A 22,911-nucleotide genomic window follows, 5' to 3' on the forward strand; every position below is an offset into this window, starting at 1 on the left:
GTGACGTCTCATTAAGGTTTAATGAAGTTTAGTTTAGATGGCTTGATATTATTCAAGTGTTTTATGAAATATCACAACCCAAATTTAGTCCCCACATGAATGAGCGTACTGTCCATTCGCAGGAAATCACCTTCACTTAAAATGCTCCTTCTCGTTCCTTTGCTAACTGTGAAGAAACATCAGGAGAAGTAGTGTGCTTCTGAGAGTGAGGGAATAACACCATTCACACAGAAGTACACCTGTTTTCTCTGTGAGCAGCCCCGCTAGTTGCTGAAGGACAGACTGCTTCGCAGGGACAACTTGCCCACTATGAGGAGTTACCTGAATTTCTACTGAGAAGTTAACAGTGCTGCAACATCTCTTCATAGGTGGATAGACCACTTTCCTATAACAGCTATGCTTATTGCTAAGCAACACTGGATATATGATGGATTAAGCTTAATTCTGTAAAGCCAAGGATTAAATATAGGCTGTATTGCTTATGGATGCTGTTTTTGAGAAGTGAAGAACAGTCTGTGCATTGCTAATATCTGATTCAGGTTTTGAATCTTAGGCTGGGAGAGCACATCAGATTTCCATCTCCGGGTCCTTACTTACATATTAGTAAAATCAAATTTCTCTCAGGATATTTGATTGCTTGATAGAATTAAACAGCCAAATGCTACCCGTACTGTAATCACGGGATCCAATTCTCTAGCAATCTTCTGTCTCTAGGGCATTGCATGAGTAGCAGAAACCAGATCCATGGTCTCAGTCACCCACACACGTCTTTGCTTTCTTGAGAAGACACTGAGAGCAAATAAAGCCACCAGATCACTCATCTCTTCCCTGCCCTAAGAAATGCCATCAGAACTCTGTCTGATACATCCAACTCCACATAGAAAAACCCTGCTACATCCTGCACACGCTGCCAATTTAATAAGGTGAAGCTATTTTTCAGGGGAATGCCAAACAAAGAATGAGGCATCAACAGATCTGCTTACACAGTGGGGCTCTCAGCCTGTTTCTCATGATAACACAGGCACTCTGCCGCCCTGATCAAAGTGCCTCTTCAATTAATTCACAGCCTGACTCAGCCGGTTTTCCTTGCTATACCATCTTAAACCATCTCTTTCAAAAGCCCCTAATGGCTGCATAGGCATCTTTATTCCATCGAAAACATCAGCCCACAGACAGTTGACACCAGAAGGTAACAGACAACTGATGAGGACTGGGACTGCAGTGCCTCTCCAGTAGTCCCATCACACATTGGCTGCTATATCTCAGCCTGTGCAAGTCTGCCTATTCTTAGCAAGAAGAGAATATTAGAGGCTATCTCATGAGCTTATGCAGGATTATGGACAAAGAAAATAGCCATCTGTGTGTAAAGAATGAAGTTTATGAATGAAAATATTACAATGATTTAATCAATAACATCTAGCTATTCTGAAGAAATGTTATAACAAGCAATTACATATAGTTAGGCAAAACATATGAATCTGTTTCCTATTACACAGGAGCTGCATTTCCATAAGCTCCACAATTCATGACTATACTCACCAGCATCACTACTTCAAAGGCATTGCACACAATCACACATGCATTAAGTATTAAATGGCTGCTTTGAGATCAAATATAGCTAGACAGTTTGCATACAGAACTGTAGGAACTGTATATGCAAATCAAGCAGATAATTGCACTAACAATCATGGATCTGAGCTCTGTTGTTTAAAAGCTGGACCTAAACGTAGCTCAAGCTTGAATGCTCTTTGTTAGTTCAGCTGAGATAACACTATGTAAATTGACTTGGATCAGCGACAAATGCTGCTTTTAGATGCACGTCCATGCCTTCCACTGGTTTCAGTAGGACTTTTAGCAAAGCTGAGAATGGGGATTTATCCTATATAAAGCAAGACAAGGACCTTTTGGATACTTGCTCCAATGGACCAAATTCTGATGTGACATGAGCTTCTGCAATTCTCACTCACACAGTTCTCTCACACGAAACTCTATTCAGCTGAGAGGGGGGACACACGCCATTCATGTTCCCTTGTCCTGTTTCTCTCTCTCTGGTCACTCCAAAGAGAAGTTCCATCAGCTGTTCTATCCACTAGAAACTCTCCCATCACTGCGCAGTGACATCTCAAGGAAGATGGCAAGTAACAACTTCAATAACTCATGGCAGCTGCAGTGGCCAGATTTGCTAAAAACAGAGTAAGAACACACAAAAATTGGGAATATTTGTATTGCAAAGTGATTTGTAGTGCTGCTGGGATTAGAAAATGCAATTGTCAAACTGTAGTAATGAATACTTCTTTACGTTAGAGAAGATACGGTTCCAGACTGAGCTTCTCTAGCCAGGCTATCAGACACAACACAGCACATCCTGCAGTCTCCAGCCACTCAGAGATTACAGTAGAGTGGGCCTGGTCCTTTCTAAAAGAAAATAATCAAACCAGCAGTTTTAATAAACCTTAAAAACATTCCCTCAATGAGCACATTCATTACAAAGTTACTTATGAACTTCTACATCAGCAGAGTGATGTAGAATCCTAGTCTTGCATCTCAAACACAGAAATTCATGCTGATTTCTTTCTAATCATCTCTATCACACATAAAACAATCTTAAAGAGAATCTAGTCAGCTCCTGTCATAGACCAATATTTAATATGAAAGCAGTAGGTAAAGCAGAACAAAGGGTGGGGTTTTTTTAGGCTTTGGTAGCAGCCTTGACTTGGACAAAACAAACCAAAATTCGTGACTCAATCTGACATCCTGCTGTCAACTCCTTTAATGAGGATTAGAATCACTAAAGAAAAGAAACACTGCAGTTCCTGCCCTGGCCAAAGGGGTGATCCTGCACTAAAATAGTACCTTGCTGTTTTGACTGCCAAGCACCAATCACCTCTGATGTTCCCTTTGCCAGATCCCAGATCTAAAGAGGAGCCACCTGCAGATACAGACAAGCCAACCAGGCTTTACTAGGATTAGAAAATGCAAGAATAAATCATGAATCTAATGGGAATATGATAGAAATTAAAAAAAAAAAAAAAAAAAAGAAAAAGAAAGAAAGATAGAGAATAACAAAAAAAAAAAAACAACAATATAAGAGCAATTTAAAAAAGAGGTGAAAAGAAGGAAATCTGAAGAGGTAAACGAATAACTGAAAAGGAGATGAGCAGAAGCAAAGAACAAAAGGGAGTAACACGATCAAGAAGAACTACAGTGAAATAGGTGAAGAATAGCAAAGGAAGCAACTGGAGCTTGGAAAATGGATTTCACAAGAGAGTAAGAGAATGAGTACAGTGGCCTTCAGGGTTCTAGTTTCCCCTACTTCTCTTTTTATTTACTCATTTTCAGTAACTTTCCTTTGTCTATGTCTTACAGCTTCCTAGCAAAATGTGAGTTCATTAGTTTCTTCGAATCCTGTCTTGTTAGTTCTGAGGAAAAAATAGAATAGTTTTTTAATTACACTAGAGAACTTAATGCGGAGCTGTCATGAATGAATGTCATAAGTAATTTTCCCACATCTTCAATGCTTTTGTGCAAACTCTGGTTAGTGAATTTGTTAGTGTAAATGCTAAGAGATAGGGGCAGACTGGACTTTGCATATGCAGAAGATGTAAAGTTCAGTTCAGCAAGCATATACTCAGAAGCTTTGTCCTCAGGCATTTTAATGCAGCTTCATCCCACATTCATTCTCTGTGGGAAATACCTAGAGAGGTATTTCCTGCTCTGCACCTAAGAATTGCATTGCTGTAAGCATGCAGAGGAAATGCTATGGGCCTTAATGTCCCATAGGTTTTACAAATAAATAATTAATATCATTAAAAATCCTTTTGAGCAGATCTCACAACTAACTTCCATCAGCCACAGAAGCACTTCCTCCTAAACCTACCTCCATGTGAGGCTGTCAGTGCAGCATCTTGTGTAACATTCATGCTGCCAGCAGTCCAAGACCCCCAGTGGAGCACACAGCCTTGCTGTCAGTTGTCCCTTTCTGGAACCTCAGTTTGACAGTGATGCTAAAAAATTCCTCGCCTCATTTTCCTCCTTCCTCCTTTCCTATTTCCTCTCTCCCCAAAAAAGGCAACCAACAAAAGATGTCAGAGAAAAAGACACGCCTCTGCCTCCCAGCCTGAGAGAAAAGAACGACTGCTCGGACACTCATAAGAAAGAATGAAAAGGGAGCAATGTGAGGTTAATGAGGAAAACCTCACTGGAATATTGTGGTTTTGATGAGAAGATGGAATTTCCAGGCTAGACAAGAGCCAACATCAGTTCCTACAGCAGGATCCAAAACTGAATTATCACGTACACCTATGAAGGATAGCTGACATGTAAATACTACTTACAAATATAGAAAATTGTGCATGAAGTGGATTTCTTGGGTTCTTATGCATCCCAAAAACGCCAACAGAGGCTGAACAGTTCAGGAAAAAAACAATACAAAACAAAACAAAAAATTACTGAAGACCAGAATACCTTTATTGTATGACAACTTAATGTTTAAAAAGTTAATTCTTTAAGTTTTACTTTGAAATAAGTCCAACCCAAACATGCATCTTCACCACCTCCAAAAGGTTGAGCCATTTGTTAGACTGAAGTCATGTTTATGATATTAGGGCCTGGGTCATGGGAGCTTACCAGAATTTTGTAACTACTGAGACTCTTCTGTTCAGTTCTAATAATCTACATCATCCCCATTAAATAAATAAATAAATACATGCATACATACATAAATACATAAATAAATAGAGGTTTTCCATAATTTACCTTTTGAGGCCGTTGTGGGCCTTACAAGTTGCATGATGCTTAAATTTAGGCCCTGAATCCAACAGTGTTCCTGTGCACAGTTTTAATAACACACGTTGCATTATCAGTAAGATAGATAGACAGATAGACAGAGGCTGCATCCTCGGCCACCAAAGCATTACTCAGAAAATTCACATATTTCCATCTTAGGTGCATGATTCTGGGACACTCTGTGGCTCTTCAGAAGTTGGCCTTGTTGAAAAGAAATCAATACTACACCAGACTGAGCTGCACACACCAGAAATATAACCTTCTGTAATGATCTCTAAATGAGGCATGTAACTATGATTGATTCACTGTGGGAAGCACAGAAGCCAACAAGTTCAACACATCCGATGAAAATCTCAAATTCCTCAATTTTATGTTCACTAAGAGGTTCCTCAGCAGAGGATAAGAAAAATCTGACATTTTTTCTACATTGAATAAATACATTTCAGTAAATTCTCAATCCATTTGCAAAATTGCACAGTATGAGAAGGTCCCTTTAGCAAAGGAGGGAGAGAAAAGGTTTAAGCTGACTTTTGTACTTTATTAGTGAGCGGTATAATACTTGAATCTTCCTCAGCGCAGCAGCTTTCTTTTTAAATTGTATTTTAACCCACTTAGCTGTATCTGGAATCATTTGCTCTCCTGTGATAAAGTTCACTTTTTGCATTTCTGCCTATTTTTCTGCAAGTTGTTGCACATTTCTTCTGGGAAGAAGACCTTGCATTAGCAATGCTTGCTGTTGTTTTAAAAGATGAATACATCTCTTGCCTCTCTCAGATCGCTTATGAAGATATTAGTGAAAAATAGTGGCATCCAACACTGACTTTGCTACGACTAGACGTGGTGCTATTAACATCACCACTCACTGAGAATAACCTGTCACATTCCCCAGGACAAGCTTATCTTAGCACGTATAGTATTCTGCTGCTACTTGCATTGAGGTTTGTGTGTTTGGTTCCATTTTGTTGGTGGTGAGTTTTTTTTTTGAGAGAGGTGCACAGAGAGGATATACTTTTCAAGGCACTAAAAAAAAATGCAAGTCCACGAACCACCACTGTACAACAGTTAACTAAGTCATTAGCTGTCCAATGGAGAAGCTGAAATACGCAGAAAAGTTGAGATACTGACAAACTAAACCAGATATATCTCTGAAACAGGTAACAGCAGACATCTGTAATCAGCTTAACAGACAGTTCTGAACAAGCGACAGTTCTAAAAGGTGCATTAAAAGAACACTGCCTGCATTCTTGACAATCTGGAGACATTCTTCAAAATTAGTATGAACAACAAAATGCGAATAAGGTCACTGCTGCAGTAGGCTTAATGTTTCTGCTTTCTACACCTGTGCTACAAAGCATCTGTAACTAAAACACTATTTGCTACAGCAAATTGAGCTGTTTTTAATCTTCTGCAAGTTTAGCAGAATACACACCATCTCTTTTTCCAGTTTTCTCCATGCACAGCAGGTACTGAAGCATTTCCATTTCACTTTAAAAACCCTTTTCAAAGACTTAAGTATTCAGAATGCAAAATCAAGTGCTACAGAGAATAAATATAAAAGCATTTGCAATTGAAAAAGTTGACACAGGAAATAATTTCAAGTATCTAAGGACATTATAAGGTAGCATCAACATTAAAACAAACAACAAAGACAGCAAGAAATAGAAAACTACCATTACCTTGAATTCTTTTTCAATGTTAGCCAATTTGGCAAGCTCATTGCTGAGTTCCAGCGCAGTGAGCACAGGATCTTCACTGGAGAGGGACAGGTAAGCTGGACTGGCCAGTCCTTTGTAGGCATTTATTCTTGACCTGGAGTGACTGAAGGAATCATGCTTTTGCTTCTCTGTACAGTCATTACATTTGCAGAAATAATCATGAGGCCTTTCTATCCTTGCTCCTTTCATCAACAGCATATGCACGACTTCGTACTTTTGGCAGTGAGCAGCTAAAATGATGGGAGTGATATCTGGAGAAAAGCGGGTGCCGTCTTCGTCGTAGGAATAAAAATCGTCATCCTGGAGCTCCTGCTCACAAGGGCTCAGAGTCAGTCGCTTATTTACTGAAAACCCAGGATGATTTAAAATTGCTTCCACTATCCTAATGTAGCCCTTGCTGATTGCAAGCAGCAGGGCATCTCCAATCCGTGCCAAGTTCTCTTTTTTTAACAGAAGTTCTGTCACTTCCAAATGTTCATTCCCTACAGCAAGCTGCAAGGCGTTTTGGCCCATGTAGTCAACACAGTTGACATTCAGTGTTTTTGACTCTTCCAGCATTTTGCGCACCACAGGTATGTTCCCATACTCTGCTGCATCTAGAAAGCGCTCTTCCTCAGCAGTGAGACTAGTGCCTCTGTTGTTGAACATGAATGCTGGGCCTCTGATGGCCTGCCGCCTTCCCTTTTCCCTCATCATAGTCATACGCCTCAGAGACGGACTTTCTTCAATGTACCTGATGGGGAGAAAAATAAAAAAGTAACAAAAGTTCAGTCTTGGCTATTTGTAGTTTCAAGCTCTCCTGTGGCTACAAAAATGAGCGCTTACCTCATTCTGATCCTTACCATTTGCCCATCTATTACCTAGAAGCATTCTTTCTTAGGATCTTTCTGCCCTTACGGCAGGCAATGCAAAGAAAATTTTCCTTCACCTTTCCTTCACCTTTGATTTATGGAAAGTATGATACAGTAAGTGTAAATATTGCCTTCTTTGAACAATCAGATTGAGTCCCTGTGGTGGATGGTATTTAATTGCTATTGATACTGTAGATGCATTTCCATTTTATACGTAATAGTGTGCTGGGAGGGATTTCTGAAGAGAAGTGACACCTGATATTAAGGGGAAAAAAAATCTTGACCACACCAACAAAACAGAAAGGGCCTCTGGAATTGAACCTGTGAGTGCCCCATAGACTGGGTACAGTATACAGCGAAGCCTGATCTCATGCCCATTAGTGCTTACTATGAAGAGCACTAACCAAATGTGGAAGGGTCTACTCACAAGTGAATCTGGTCACATTGGACGTCTTTGAAAAACACAAGTGCATATGTGCTCAGCAGACTTTCTGGATACTAGTGGCTAAGCTACTCAGATTCCTGATAACAGACATGATTCAGTCTAGACTGGGATGAGCTCTCCCTGTAACTGGAGTTCTGCAATGCTGTGCGCTATGCTGAGCCTACCTCTACTACACACCCTGCCATTCCAGGAGCTGAAAGGAATATCACTAAGTGAGTCATGTTTAAAAAACAAAACGAAACAAAAAAAACCACACCTGTGCCTTCTTGTAATATGAGCAAAACAGTATAAAAGCCAAATATTTAATTAATGAAAAATGGGATGGCAGGCATACAGTGAAGAAGAAACTTGGGTGTAGGAGGACAAGATTGCTTGGGAAAGGAAACAAGAAACTAACTGGAGAAGTTGTGAAGTCCCTGCAACACTGGCTGCAAAAGCAGAAAGAGGGAGAAACAAGAAGGGCACGGGAGAAAAGAATGAGTGAACTAGCTAACTGAAGAAACACACTGAAATTATAAGCTGGTAAAATAAGTCCTCTGTGTCTCCATTTCTCATCTACTGAAAAAAGAACAATTGCCTCCAATTTTACAGGAGCACTGTGAAAATTAATTCATTCATCTCAATGAAAAATTCAGACATGAGAATAAACAGCTACAGAGAAAATTAATCCATCTACCCTCGTTGCAAAAGCCAAGTAAGGTGCACCTGAAGAGATGAAGGGCATAACAAAATAGTTTAAGGTTCTTTTTAAGCAGACCCTGTCAGTCTGCAACAGAACAGAACCAAGGGAAGAAATGACACCTTGGGCATGCATAACAACCACTCAGGGAAACGCAGCGGAAGCTGAAGGGCAGCTCCAAAAGTTACAAATCCTAAGTGCTGCAGGACCAAATCCACAATGTGAGCAACCTTCCCTTAAATGCAATCTTTTTTATTTTTGTGCGTGACCTTCCAGCAAAGAGCTCAGCTATGCTGCTACTACACAAACATTACATTATGTAATGGTTGATATCCCTGGATTTCCCCATATATTGCCATGTCAGCCCTACTGGTTTTCACTTGGCAGACCTAATCCTATTCAGATTACAAGAATACGCCTGGTTTTCCAGCTGTCTGCATCAGTTGTAATACATTCAGCAGAACATCAAATCTTACTCACTTTATCAAAGCTACAAGCACTGTAAAAGCTGGTTTGCACACAGGGAGTTGCAGGTGGCACAGATGAGAAGTTTCACTGGAGATGGAAAACTGAATGAAGTGACTCATTACCGAAGGCAGGACTCTCCGTAGCATCTGAACTCTCTGATATTTTCATGTGGGATCGGTATTTCTGTACTGCTAGAAGTGACCTGGGTGGCACTGGAGCATACGTTACGCTGTCTGGTACTTCTTGAAATACGTGCCAAAGCTGCTTTGCTACACACGACACATCCATTGTTTTTCAATCCCATACAACCTTCCTTCTATCTATGAAAATGTTTGTGTAGGAGATGAAATTTGCAACTGCATTAGCCACAGGATTGATTTACCATGTAAAGCATAAACATATTTCATGTTTGAAAATACTCAGATATGATGACTTTGGCCCAGAGAACACACAGTGAACAGCCACACTATGCAACTGCCTTATTCCCAAAATAATCAGACATAAAGCAAGAAATACTGCCATCTTATTGTTACCTTCTAAACAAGATAACAAGATCTTACTGTCTGCTGTGCTATTAGGCTTCTGTTCCTCTTCCACATCTTAAAACATACGGGTACAGAAATGTAATTGTTTACTGTAATAGTGTAAAGAAAAAATAATCAAGTATACCAAAACAAAAGACAGAACAGATTGACTCGTGCTGACTTCTTGATTAAAGAAGATTCTAAACAGTCACTTTGAATCTCATTTATCTTTTTATGAAATACATAACACATTTTCCCCCGTATATTCGGGGTAATTTTTCAGTATAATTTGAAACATGTCACTTTTATTTTCTGTTTCATCTACTTGTTTCAAAACACACTGTGTGACTGAGGTGACTCATTTGACTTCTGTAAAAAGGAATATATCTTTCCAAAGGTGTTACACTAGAATGTCCATACTCAATAAGGAAAATTTCCTTCGCTATAAATCCTGTTACAGAAATGATGTATTTGAAGTGACTGCAATATCTTCTCTAAACAAAGATGAAAGTTGCTTGGTATTTTCATGACTAAAATATTATCAAGGCCTTCTGAAAAAAATAAAGTGCAAAAAATCTTGTAGTGTGCTGACAATGTGCTGCTCTGTCAGGGTCACCCATACCTCCCTGTGCTCCTCCTCCCCTCATGGTGCAGCAAGGCCCTGAAGGCTGAGCAGCTCCAGTCAGAGCGTTGTAAGCAGGAAGGGTCAAGTACAAGGCCACTGTGCCATTCTTTGCTCCCCTTTTCCTATAGCTAAGATGTTTAAGCTATCCCAAACCATCAAGAAAATGGTCTAAATGGCTCAAAACAAAAACAAACTTTTTTACTTTTTTACCTTTAAGATTACCTAGTTCCAGCCCCCTGCTATAAGGCTGGGACACCTCCCACTAGACCAGGTTGCTCAAAGCCCCATCCAGCCTAGCCTTGAATGGTTCCAGGGAGGGGACACTCGCAGCCTCTCTGGGCCCACCTGTTGCAGCGTCTCACCACCCTCACAGTGATGAATTTCTGCCTGATACCTAATCTGAATCTACTCTCTTCCAGTTTAAAACCATTTCCCCTCATCCTGTTACTCCATGCCCTTGCAAAAAGTCCACCCCCAGCTTTTCTGTAGGTCCCCATCAGGTACTGGAAGGCTGCTATAAGGTCTCCTTGGAGCCTTCTCTTCTCCAGGCTGAAGAACCCCAGCTCTCTCAGCCTGTCCTCATAGGGGAGGTGCTCCAGCTCTCTGATCATTGTTAGACTGTCTTAAAAAAGTGAATAAAATAAAAGCAAATTTCTATCATGCCCTGTTTCCTAGAGCCTTAAAGTTTATCTTCTCATCCTTGGCTCCATAAGGAGGTGACAACCTATATTAACAGAGGGAAGAAGAGATGAAAATTATGATGTTCTTCTTCACCTTTGTTCCCAATAGTTAAAAAATAAAAATAAAATAAACTAAAATAAAATAAAATAAAAAAAAGAATCCAGAGAATGTAAGGTGAAAAAATACAGAAAAATGCCAAACAAGAAAAATGTAGACTTACTACATGTTAATGGTGCATCAGCGGTGCGCCACAACATTGTGTGAAGCTGAGCCCCTCCATCATTCTGCACCAGTACTATTCACAATTCACAGCAGGAAAACAGGGAGGGAGCTGATAAAGCCTCAAGCCTCTGTGTGTTGCTCAGCACAAATAAGAAAGATGGAACTGGAAAAGAGCAGTCGCTTTAAGTTAAATAGCCCAAGTCTCATCCCATCAGGGCATTTTTCCCCACCCTTAAGAAAACTCCACATAGCAGCTGTAAAATACAAGTAAACTTGTAAAATACAAGTCTGACTTTCATATGTGCATTAAAAAACGTATTTCTTTCCCTTTTAAGCAAGCAATGCCCTTGTGTGTCCCTTGTGTCCTGCATACATCACATACGCTGTGACCTCGTACTACACTGCAGTGCTGCCTGTCACTGGAGAGTATTCTTGAAATTGACTTTACTTCCCTTGGGCAGAGTTATTTCTAAGTACAATACTAGAAACTTCAGCAGAGCAACAGCTCCTAAGGACCAGAGTATGCAGTACAAATCCTCTGCTTCTACCATGAACTACTTCAATCTGCCGTGCTAACCTCTGCTAAATCTCTTCACATTCTGGCTTTCAGAATTGTCATAGAAGGACAGAAATATGGGATGATGCATTTGAGAAGATCTGTAATCACATCTCCCAAGTCTTTTATTTAATATATATTTATTTCTGAAAATTACGTATGAAATAATTAAAACTAGAGAGGAGTTTAAAAAAAAGAAGTTTCATTCTCAGACTCCCCAAACCTATAGAGTAATTTTACACCTTTCAAGCTGAAGAATAAGCAGTTACTCTTCCTGAACTATTAGTTGCAATAAAGGATGGCACCCACAATTTACAAGCACCCCACTAATAAACTGCAGTACATGAGCAGTCTTGAACCTATGGCAGCCCTGAAATGCAGCCCGGTGATTGCAGGCAGATCAGACAAGTACATCACAGAGCAGCAGCATGCCCACCTTCAAGGCAGCCACGCTGTAGTCTGCCATGCAGCACTCACAAACTGTGCCTCCAGTGCTGCCAAAAGTAACCTCTGAGGTCCTGCTCTGAAATTACAGAATGACACACTGCCTTACGCCCAGAATGTGCTCAAACACACACATATGTACATGCAGCATTTTAGCCCGTGACTCCCAAGATCTTTTAAACCAAGCAATCTCAGACATTTGCTTTGTTCCCATCTCAGGCAGGGCCATACAGTGCTGGACAGGTGATTCTTCCCCAACTTCTCTCAAGCAAAATCTCTGCCTGCCCTCCAAGCTCAGCTATGGGCATGGGCCAAAAGAGGCCACTACTAAATGCCTGCTTTGTTTTTTTCCCCGAAAGAAATGGTGTTACATGCATGCATGCATACTGCATCTTGAGGAAGCCCACATGTACTTCACACAATGTACGAATCTGCACCAAAGCTAAAACGTATAAAATGACAGCTTCCTTCTCCTTTCTGGAGAGCCTAGGCAGTAGTTCATATCAGATGAAGACAGATTCAGCCCAACACAGAACATAAATCAGGCCAGCTGCAACATCTGACCCCGGTCTGTGCTCTCCCACTGCTCTGAAATGACATAATCCATCATCCAAAATGCCCTCATGTCAGCTCACAGAAGTTCTGGCACAGAGCTGGAAAGAACTAGTCAAAAAAGGAGCAAAACACCACAAGGCATCAGGAGGAGGTATATACACACTTTGTTTGTTCGTTCCAGTCTCCTAAAAAAAAAACCCAAACTACACAGAGCTTTTCCCTACCACTGCACATCACTAACAAATGAAATACCACCTGTCTGAATCCCAGTGGAATTAAAGCACCATGTTTTGATGAGAGAATCATATTGGTGAACAGAGAAAAAGGCAAAGGGGTCTCACCAGGAGAAAACCAAGCTCATAGGGCTGCAGCAACGCACACGGAATTGTAAAGCTGCTTTTACACTGCCTTTCATTTGTGCCCTGGTGTTCTGCTCATGAAAAACAGCTGAGATTTCAGAGGACCCCAGGAAATCAGGCACACAGTGCCCACCACATTAATGTGCAATGTTAGCCCTTTTTTTCCTTCACCAGTAGGACATACGGGGCCATGTGAAACAGAAGTATTACCTCTGGCCTGCTGTCCTGCTGGAAATCCCAGGTTCATTAATTTTTTCCAGCAATATTTGCACAGGAGACACACACTGACAGGTACCTTGCATGGGTTACATGCTTTTAGAAAGAATACTTCTCAAATACCAAGTGCACCTCCCTCTGCAAACCTCTCCACATCCTCTCACCTCTATATCCTTGTAGTTTAGATCATGATTTTTTTCAGACAAGGATTCTCATGACTACTGCATGCAAGCCAAAGCCTTATGCATATCCATCTAAGTACATTATAAGCAATCTGATGCTCACTTATCTTGTTCGTAGATGCTACAGTTTTAGGCTCTAGCAAGAATCACAGTGTTACTCCAGAAAAGCCCACTGTATATGAAGATGGACAGCCCCAAGGCAGACCCAATGCCCTGCCAGTTCAAAGAGCTTCCACAGGTCCAAAAGCATATTGCTGTGCAAACTGAACTCAGTTTTAGTCCATGTTGGAATAACATCAGTTTGCTAAAGAAAGCAGTTCCAAGGGCAGGAACCCAGAAGAGCTACCAAATTCAATTCATCTGCCTAGCTTGACCTGTTTAAAAAGCAAACGTATGAGCCTGAACTAATCTTACAGGCTCTTTTTGTGGGGAATGAGGAGAGATGAGCACCTCAAGAAGACTGATGACTGAGGCTGGCAAGCCCACTGCCATGTCCTCTCTCATCTCACTGACTCCACACGCAGCTCAGGCAAACAACTTTGGCATGAGTTTCAGGCAGCTCAAAGGAGAGAACGATCCTTTCACTCGGAGCCTGGATTGCTGGGTACAAATGTTTGCAAAGAAATTCTGCGCTGGGATGGCAGAAAGCATTATTTCTGATTAAAGCAGGGCTTTGATAGTGATCGTTACTCCTGTACTTCACCGTTGTCTCTGAGGTGATTTTATTCAAGGCTTCTTCTGTAAATGCGGAATGTGTTAACTTAAAACTCAATGTGTTTGTCATTTAGTAAACAAGTTATTTAATTAATAATCAAATATTGCCCCTAAGTATCAAATGCTCAAGAAATAACCAAGGAGAGTGATACACGGGGAGTGATGTCACGGACATGACACATTCAGTCAATCAGAGAAATGAAAACTAATATTCCTATCAGTAAAACTGCATTTTTTATCCTGCAGCAAACACCAGGCAGAGCTGGGACTCAGAGACATGACGGTGTCTTTAAGAATGAGGAACAGAAACTCTCCAAGACATGACATGTAAATGGAGGAGCAGGACCTCACGCACGGATGTCCCCAATGCAGGTGTCTCAGATCTCTGCGAGTGGCTGCCTTCAGGCACCACCCCGAGGGCTCTGAAGACACTAAGGGAAAAAAGGGCACACTAGGTTCAGCAAACCATACCTATATCAGTGACCGGGTTTCCTCGGCACCTATATCAGCAGGCAGGGAACAACTCAACACACCAAGCGCATCAGGCACGCTTCTGACTACGAGCGGACTAATGTCTCAAAGCCCTACCAAGCAACTAATAAAGTTTGGCGAAGCCTCAGCCTGCGGGGATCTCAGCCGCACGTCCTACCGCAAGCGGAGACGAAAGGCCGGGCGGCGCGGCGGGACCGCCAGGGGGCGCGGGGGGACGAGGGGCTCCGGCTTCACCCCCGGCTTCAGCCCCGCAGCCCGACGGCGCACGGCCCGCAGGGTCCCGGCGGCAGAAGCTCCCGCCAGCCCTGGCTCGGGCCCCGCCTCTCCCTTCGGCCAGCCCCGGCTGCAAAACGACGGCCGGACAAGTGGCGCGCGGCGCCCGGCCCCTCCGAGCCCTGCCCCGCACCTGAGCTCGGCTCGACGGGGCGGAGATGGTCCGGCAGCCGGAGGCCGGGTGCCGCGGCCCGCCCCGCGGCCGTCTTGGGGAAGTTGGCGGCCCCCGGGCCCGACTTACATGGTGCTGGCGAAGGGCGGCGGCGGGTAGTAGCCGTAGGGCTCCCGGAGGGTCTTCACGGCGCGCAGCTGCGGCGGCGGGGGCTCCAGCCCACCGTTGACGCCTCTCCAGCCGCGGCGCCGGTGCTGCCGCTCTTCTTCCTCTGCCTCCTCCTCCTCCTCCTCCTCTTGCTGCTGCTGCTGCTGCTGCGGGGGGAAGGTCACTCTCCCCTGCTCCTTGCTCTTCCGGCTCTTGCTGGACATGGTCGGGGTCTCCTCCGCCGGCGGCGGCGGCCGCTGCTGCTCCCGGCCGGCCTCGTCGGGCAGCGCGCGCGGCGGAGAAGGAGGCGGGAGGAGGAGGAAGAGGCGGGCGGCGCTGCCCGGCCGGGCACCGAGCGCCCGGAGGGAACGGCGGCCGCACCGCGATCCCCTCGCCGCCCCTCTGCCCTCTCCGCCCGCCGCCCGTCAGCGAGGCGGCCCGACAGCGGGAGCCGGGGAGCGCCGGCAAGCGGGGAGGCGAGCGAGAGACGGGGCTCTCGGCGGCGGCTCTGCCCCTCGCCTCTCCTTGTCATTATCCCTCGCTAGGGCAGCATCGCGGCGGAGCGGGGCGGCCGCCTGCCGCCGCGGGCACCCCGCCGAGGAGGGGCCTCCGCTCCCACCTGCCGGCATCGGGACCGCCCCCGCCCGGCGGCAGCCTCGGCTCAGGGGGAAGAGAAAGGAGGGGGAGAAGGAAAAGGAAGGCAGGGGATGGGCGGGGATGCCAACTGCCGTCCGCCTGCGCTCCTCGGGGGGAGCACGCGGCCGGCCGCCTTGGGCACGCGGTCCCCGAGGGCAGCGGCCGACTCTGGGGGTCGGGACGGGGCCGGCGGCGTGAGGCGGGCCGTGGGGCGCGGGGTCAGCTGGCCTCGGTGCCCGGCCCCGTCGCAGCCACGGACAGCTCATGCATGGCATTCGGAAACAGTTTCCCTCTGATCTGGGAGCAGTTTGATGAAGATTTTAAAGTGAAGAAAAAAAAAAAAAGCGTATTTTGAGTGGCTTACCAAGGATGAAGGCGTCCAAGTTCCCAAAGGGTTCCAGGTGTCGGTACCTGAGACCGGCTGGTTTAATGCTGCGTGGTGTCGAGCTAAAAGCAGTGGGAGGATGTTGAGATGCCTATTGCATGTAATCAGAAGTAATTACACTCTATAGATAACAGCCACAACGATTCTTGCTGTACAGAGATGCATTACATCTTCTTGTGCTGAGAGATTTTGTAGTGCGATAGGAAAAATATTCCATCACAAAACTGCAGCCACAACAAAATGAGGGCAGAACATACGTTTTTACATGCAGAATATGCAGAACAGTAGGTATGCAGGGACTGTGTGTTGGTTTAGGTATGCAATACATCTATTCCTTTGTCTACATCCAACTGAGGTGACGTTTTTTCTCTTGCTTTAAACTTTTCCTAAGCATTATGTGGTGAATTTGCCCAAATTCCAAAACTTGGATGCTATCGAATTGAAATTTTTGAGGTGTTCCAATTGCTGCAGAGGAAGTGCGCTCTAAGTCATAAAAGTGTCTAGATAGAGCTCTCACTGCTGAGCCAGCAATGCGGGCTGTCCATACAAGGTGCTCATTACCTCATGCTTTTGGTGTCAGCCAAGCTTCTGCCTTTAATTTTTCCATACATCTAAAATTTGTACTGATGAAGCCCAGGAAAAGAAAAAAAAAAAAAAACAATAACTGACCAAGAGATTCACAGAGATAAATAACTGCTGCAGCTTTGAAAGGCTGTTTTTGTCTGTTTTGTTTGCATCTTAACTATTTAGGGAGGTGCTTTCTTGTGTCTTTTGTCACTTGAAAATCCCATTTAGTTTCAGTGGAATTACATACATGGTTGAGCAAATTTTGCTTTCTAGGAAGCTGATGGTATCATGTAGCTACTGTAGCTTTGAGCTGCTGGGAGTCCCCCATTTAGGACAATCTAGGTGTACAGCATATATATATATATATATATATCATAACAGTATTAAATATTTTAAAGCATAAGAATGCAACAATCCATTTGCATCAAAATTTGTATTCTTGAAGGGCCCCTTTGGCTTAATAATTATAATAATACTGCCCATATTGTATTCCATTTCACAAAAAAAAAAAAAAAAGAAGAAGAAATCCTCTGTTATCACAGTGGGTTGCATGAATGGGCATTCTTTTGCCTCTAGAATTTCCCCCTAAGATCAAAATATAAAAGTAGAGCTGAAAGTAGATGAGGAATGCTTGCTTGCCAAATGTAAGCTCAAAGCAAGGCCTCCACATTATCACAGCTTATTTTCTTTTCAGAAATGAATAAAAGAGTTATTTAATATCAGCTCTTAGCCGTAAGAAAGGTGCATTCCTGCTTCTTCTGTTGCTCTCTGTATTGCTGATTTGTATCAGGTGTTCCATGAGCTGTACTTTTCATGGTATGAGTGTTATCTAAATAGAAATTGGTTCGCTGTTTCTACAATCATGGTTAATGACTTCAATCTACTGCATTATCCAAGCCACTACGATACTGAGCTTGGAAGTGCAGAAGCCATCTTGACACATCCCTCCATTTTAAGGGCTAATTGGCCGATAACTCTCCAAGCAATTACAATCCTATTTATAACAGTATATATTTGATCTCATAGAACTTACACCTGAACTGTGTCTGCAGTTTGCTTTTGAGAATGCCATGTGAGATAGTGGCTTTCAAAAGACCTGTTTCAGCACTGTGACCACTGTGTAGAAAGCCACTTTCTCCACTACGCAATTCCCCAGCAAAAGGGACTTGTGACAGGTCTGTCACCTCGCTGCTGTGACTGTATTCTCCTCACTGCCAGTGTTGCAGGGGAAATGATTGTCAAGTTTTTTTAGAGAGGGAAGCTTTTTGTCTTGATTCTGAAGGAAAAGGATAAAAAAAGAACTGAGCAAACAAATAATCCTTCTCATTATAGTGTTCCAAAGCCACCAAGCCCAAATAGAATGTTCCTAATGTACAGTTAGATTAAATACTCTTCTTCATCCTGCCCATCCTGCTTTACTTGCTGTCTGGACACTTTTGGCCAGCACTTCCTTGCATCTGAGCTCTCCAGTAACAATGGAGAAGGATTTTGTTTTTGTTTTTGTTTTTTGGGGGTTTTTTTGGTTTTTTTGCTTTTTTGGAGGAAATCCTACCTGAAAAACAATTGGGATAGCAACAAAAGAACATATTATACATTTCAGATGTACTTTGTATGGTTGTAGATTTAGAAATATTTTGTCTTTCCCACAGAAACATGTAAGAAAACAATCTCAGTCATCATAATACATTCAGACACGGTCTGAAATGGCTGCTACCAGAACACAGTATCAGAACAAGGATATGAGAATTCTTGATTAGACTTCAGCCATCACTGCCTCTTTGATGGCAGGAATGTAAGAATTGTGGTTGAGGCTCCAAAGTTCCAGAGTCAAACAAATAAAATGCATTAAATGATATTTTGGAATCACCAGAATGAGCGAAGAATCTCAGTCTACTGAAAATACATCTTCAGATCCAGACACGGCCAAATCCAAAAAAGGATTTTTTTGTGTCATGAATCATTTACACATTTTTGAAAATGTTAATAATTCCGGTAGTCCTAATGTTCTGAAGTCATCGTTCTTTCCCAAAATATTCAATACTATTAAAGTATCGGGTAGATGTTAACAGTGAGTGAAGTACCAGGCAGGCCAGCACAGGGAGGCTTGTTCTGCCCAAGGTTCTGTTCTTTAGCTGGTCGGAGACTACAGTCAGTGGCTTCCAGTCTAGTACATTTTGTGAAAGCTGACTTGAATTTATGGAGTTCTGGAATGATGACGTTGTAATTTAGAAAACCGATTCCTGGAAATTCCTTGGACAGGAAAAAAAAAAAGAAAGTTATGCTATTGTAAGGACTGAGACTGAGTGGAAAGGCTAGAAATATTTACAGAACATAGTGAAGCCTAGCAGACACAATATGGTATTACTGGAGGTGCTGTTTGGTAGGTTGTTCCCCATGCTCCTGTTTGTTTAGAACATTAAATCCACAGTACTAATCCGTCAGTGTTTCATGTTCCCATTGGATCCACAGCCAGTATATAATCCCTCAGTTTTTTTAACCAGGCTGATTTGTTCATGTCAGGTTGGAGTGAGATTGGAGTGGCGTTTTGTTTGTATGGATCAACTGATCTGCGATGGAATTTTTCTGACCTCAAAATTACAAAAAATGTACAACTTTGATTTAAAAATAACTGCTGCAGTGTTCTTCAGCTGGAAATAAGTCATCAAAAATAGCATTTCTAAATTGAAGTAAGGTGTCAGCCTACAGTAATAAATTTCCTTGAAATTTGTTGTTGAAAACGTGAGTTCCATATTTATCTTTCCTTTATTTAGTTAGTTAGTTAGTTTCTTTAAGGTAGGCAGTTGAATGGAGTAAAGCTCTGAAATACAAAAGCAGTTACCACAGTTGGCGTTTGATATCTGAAGTGATCAGGAAATACGTTCAGAATTTTAGGCTGCACTAGCATGTCAGCAATGTGACAAGGGGTAGGGGAAAGGGTCATTTAATGAATATACTCTGGGTTTTTCATTTAGCAGAATTTTTCTGAGAGGTAACTAAAAAGTGTTAATTTTAAAATAAACATACCCTACTTATTGTCAATAGTAAGACCCCCTTGTTGAAACGAAGTGATGTAGATGCAGGAATAAGCAAGGTACAAGGAACTTGTAGCAACAGTTTCCCCTACAGAATAACCTTGCATGTCATACAATTATGTCACATGATTATTTTGGAGCTTTATTAAAAAGTGGGAGAATATTCTCTCAGGAGACAAAACAGCGGTTTTTATTTGCTTGAAGAGACGAGTAAAGAGAGGCACAGTAAGGCTAGAAATAGAATCCAGGTCGTGCAGCGCGCCCAACCCTTGTCTAACGTGTCTGTGCTACTTTCATGAAAATTGGGAAGTTGGTGGGAATAGCAACAGTGTAATGAAAGCAAAATTGGCCTTCTTTGCCTCATACTGGGAATTTGCCTACTTGCCAAGAACCCGGTGTTTTCAAGGACATTTAGTTCCTACACCAAGGACTTCTATGGAAGTCTAAACAGGTTAATCAGCATGAGGAAAAGAGTGATGTGATGTCACTGATCTGTAAGCAGATCTCAGCCTCAGAGCTAATATTGCGATTTAATGTTTTTAAAGTAGATGAAAAAATAAATTCCTGACGCTCGAGGCTGTGCTTTCACACACACTGTGCAGCCATTCAGGCCCAGGCGACGTGAAGGGCTATAAAATGCTGTCAGATCTCCTGGTGGACACCAAGCCTCAGAGCTATGCATTGCAGTTGTACCTTGTGATGTTATAAAGGCTTCTGAAGTCTCCTGCCAATACAACCATTAGATAGATACTAGCTACATTTTCAAAGGTCTGCAAATTGGCTGTTCACACAAAATGCACAATTATCTTTCTTTCTTTATACATTAAGTGGCAATTGTGTGTACATTTACGTATTTGCACTCATTATTTCCATTTCTCTAAGGCAAGATGGATATTTCTTTAAACAAATCCAGTGTGTTTGCACACTTTTGAAGAAGTCCACAGGATTCTGATCCTAAACCAGTAAAATTTTGTTCCCTCTTTCTTTCCTGCGAGTGGAAATTAGAAGTTAATGGTTGTGCTACTATGAAAGGGATTACAGATCAATTCTCTTATCTGTACATTGCCCTGAGAACTCTACTTTAAGAAAAGCATACTTCCTTTTCTTGTAAGATTTGCTTTACTTATCATTTTTATGTAAAGCTGGATTTTCTTCCTTAAATTAGTTTCTTTTTTCGTCTCATTTAGTATTTCCTGAAAATAAAAAGAGTGTTACTCTATCACTAAGTGAATGCTGGCAACCAGATGATAGGCAAAATTCATGTCACAGGACAACAGCTAAATGTGGGGTTTTTTTGAACAGTGTATTATTTATTTTTTTTTTTTGAACAGTGTGTATTTTTTTTTGCAGGATATATTATATAACTGCTACTGAGATGGAGTATCCTAGCGGATGTATGGAGTGCAGAGCAGCTCCTCTGTTAGCAAATTAGCAATGATTTCTGTCTAGTGCAAGGAATTAAGTCTGAACATATTCGAACACAATTTGATCTTTCTCTGGTTGGAGGGAAGGATTTGAGTCATTGTGGGGATGCGAACAGGAGAAGCAGGACATATTAAAAATAATAGCAAAAGACAAGCAGGCCACATAACAAATAAAAACAGGTTGCAGTGGTTTTTAGATTCCTGAGAAGGAAAATGTCCTTCCTCCTGGTTTCTACCATTCAAAACTCTTTTGCTCAGGGTGGCTGGCAATTGTAATGGAAAGACTACCTAACTGTTGCAGTTCAGAGCATGGTTTTCCTAAACTGCTTCAGAACTCTGGGATGAATGCTGACTGGTACTGACTACTTAACATACTGCAAAGCATCAAATTTCTCTTGGTGGAAGAGGAGAAAATACCACAGCACACTATGCTGATTGCAAATATAATCCTTCCTTCCGTGAGCTGCTGTGGAACAGGCGATAACATTCAGACTCTGCTGCTGTCTGAGTGACAGCAACTCCATGGGTCTCCTGAAACCTCCTAGCTCCTATATTTGAGGAGTGGGGAGTAGGTTAAAAGATCCTGGCAAGTACTGTAGCACACAGTGAATGGGTGTATATACTCCTTCATGGTCATCTGTGACTAAGTAAAAAATTGTTCAGTGTCTGGTAAGGCAAAAATTACATTTGCTCTTCCAAATAATTCTTATTCTTGAAATGTTTTACTGTTCAGTGTATAAGGACCACTTTGAATATAATTATTCCCAGCTTGCTGGGAGGTAATTTTGGCAACCGGTGGATTAGTCTTAAGCCTACTGGTAATAAACTTAGTATGAAAAGGCCAAATCTTATCTCAGAAGTAATATGTGCTCTGAGACACTCAACAGGAAGCAGTGAGAATCCGTGTGAGATGGCATATGAAGCTGCATACTTCTCTGATTAAAGCAGCCACCAGATACCAGCTGCCTGCTTTGGCAGTACAGCACACAACATCTTTAGTTCCCTCCAAGTTCAGGTGTCCTACAAGGCAAGGTTGCATCTTTGTATTCTGTTTTATGAAATAAAAGAAGTTCCTGTAACCATCATTGTTACAGCCTTCCTGCCTTGTACATGAGAGAACACATTTTTTGGAAACTGGAGTGATGCAAACGTTTCTGGTAGCTGAGAGGTGCTCAATTATTTAAAAAAAAAAAAAAGAAACAGGATATTTCAGTGTAAACAAATTATTTGGTGGCAACAATCTTCAAAGGGACTGACAGGGAAAGTGTGAAAAAAGGGAGATAGGACTATTTATAAAGAATTCCCAGAAGCATATTTAAAATACTTTGAAAATGCAATATATTTTGCCATGAAAATTGGAAAAACTCCACTGCTGTCAGTAACAGGTGGATGTCCTGTCAGTTAATACATATTTTGGGGAGGAAGATGGTTGGAAAGGTGACAGTAGGGTTGGAGAGCACTACAGAATTTCTGCAGGCCCTGTGTACCCCCACATAGATGACCACGTGTTGACACAGAGATGGAGTTTTGATTTCCCCCTGGCGTTCTGTTCCCAGGACTTCACTTTGGAACTTCAGGAATTATTTAGAAAACAAAATCTAGAAGGGTCTTGTCAGTTTTCGATGAGTTCAGATCAATGGAAATGTTGCAGTCACTGTCAATGGAGTTTGAATTTCCTATTTTGCTTCTCATAGAAAAAATATCCCAAGTTCATGAAAACATGGAAGACATGTTCCCAGGGTTTTCCCCACTGAATTCAGCTGGATTGGTACCTCAGATAAATAAAGGAGAAAAAGGAAATCTCAGAAGATCCATGCAGGTC

At 42.3% G+C, this 22,911-nt stretch overlaps 1 protein-coding gene across 2 annotated transcripts in view; it reads right to left on the minus strand.

The window, feature by feature from the left end:
- Positions 1–15,269, minus strand: part of TRPC3 (transient receptor potential cation channel subfamily C member 3) — a 39,369-nt gene extending 24,100 nt beyond the window's left edge. The window contains exons 1-2 of one of the 2 annotated variants that reach the window (XM_042812055.1): positions 15,028–15,269; positions 6,462–7,233 (exon numbers count right to left, since the gene is read on the minus strand). In XM_042812055.1, coding sequence (XP_042667989.1) covers positions 6,462–7,233; positions 15,028–15,269 — 1,014 coding nt within the window. The remainder of the gene's footprint in view (positions 1–6,461; positions 7,234–15,027) is intronic. The other variant, XM_042812057.1, reaches the window with a different exon arrangement.
- Positions 15,270–22,911: the final 7,642 nt, after the last annotated feature.

This window comes from Centrocercus urophasianus, unplaced genomic scaffold (genome assembly GCF_019232065.1).
Source record: "Centrocercus urophasianus isolate 14NV4802_14NV808 unplaced genomic scaffold, USGS_Curo_1.0 seq_13, whole genome shotgun sequence".
Lineage (NCBI taxonomy): Eukaryota > Metazoa > Chordata > Aves > Galliformes > Phasianidae > Centrocercus > Centrocercus urophasianus.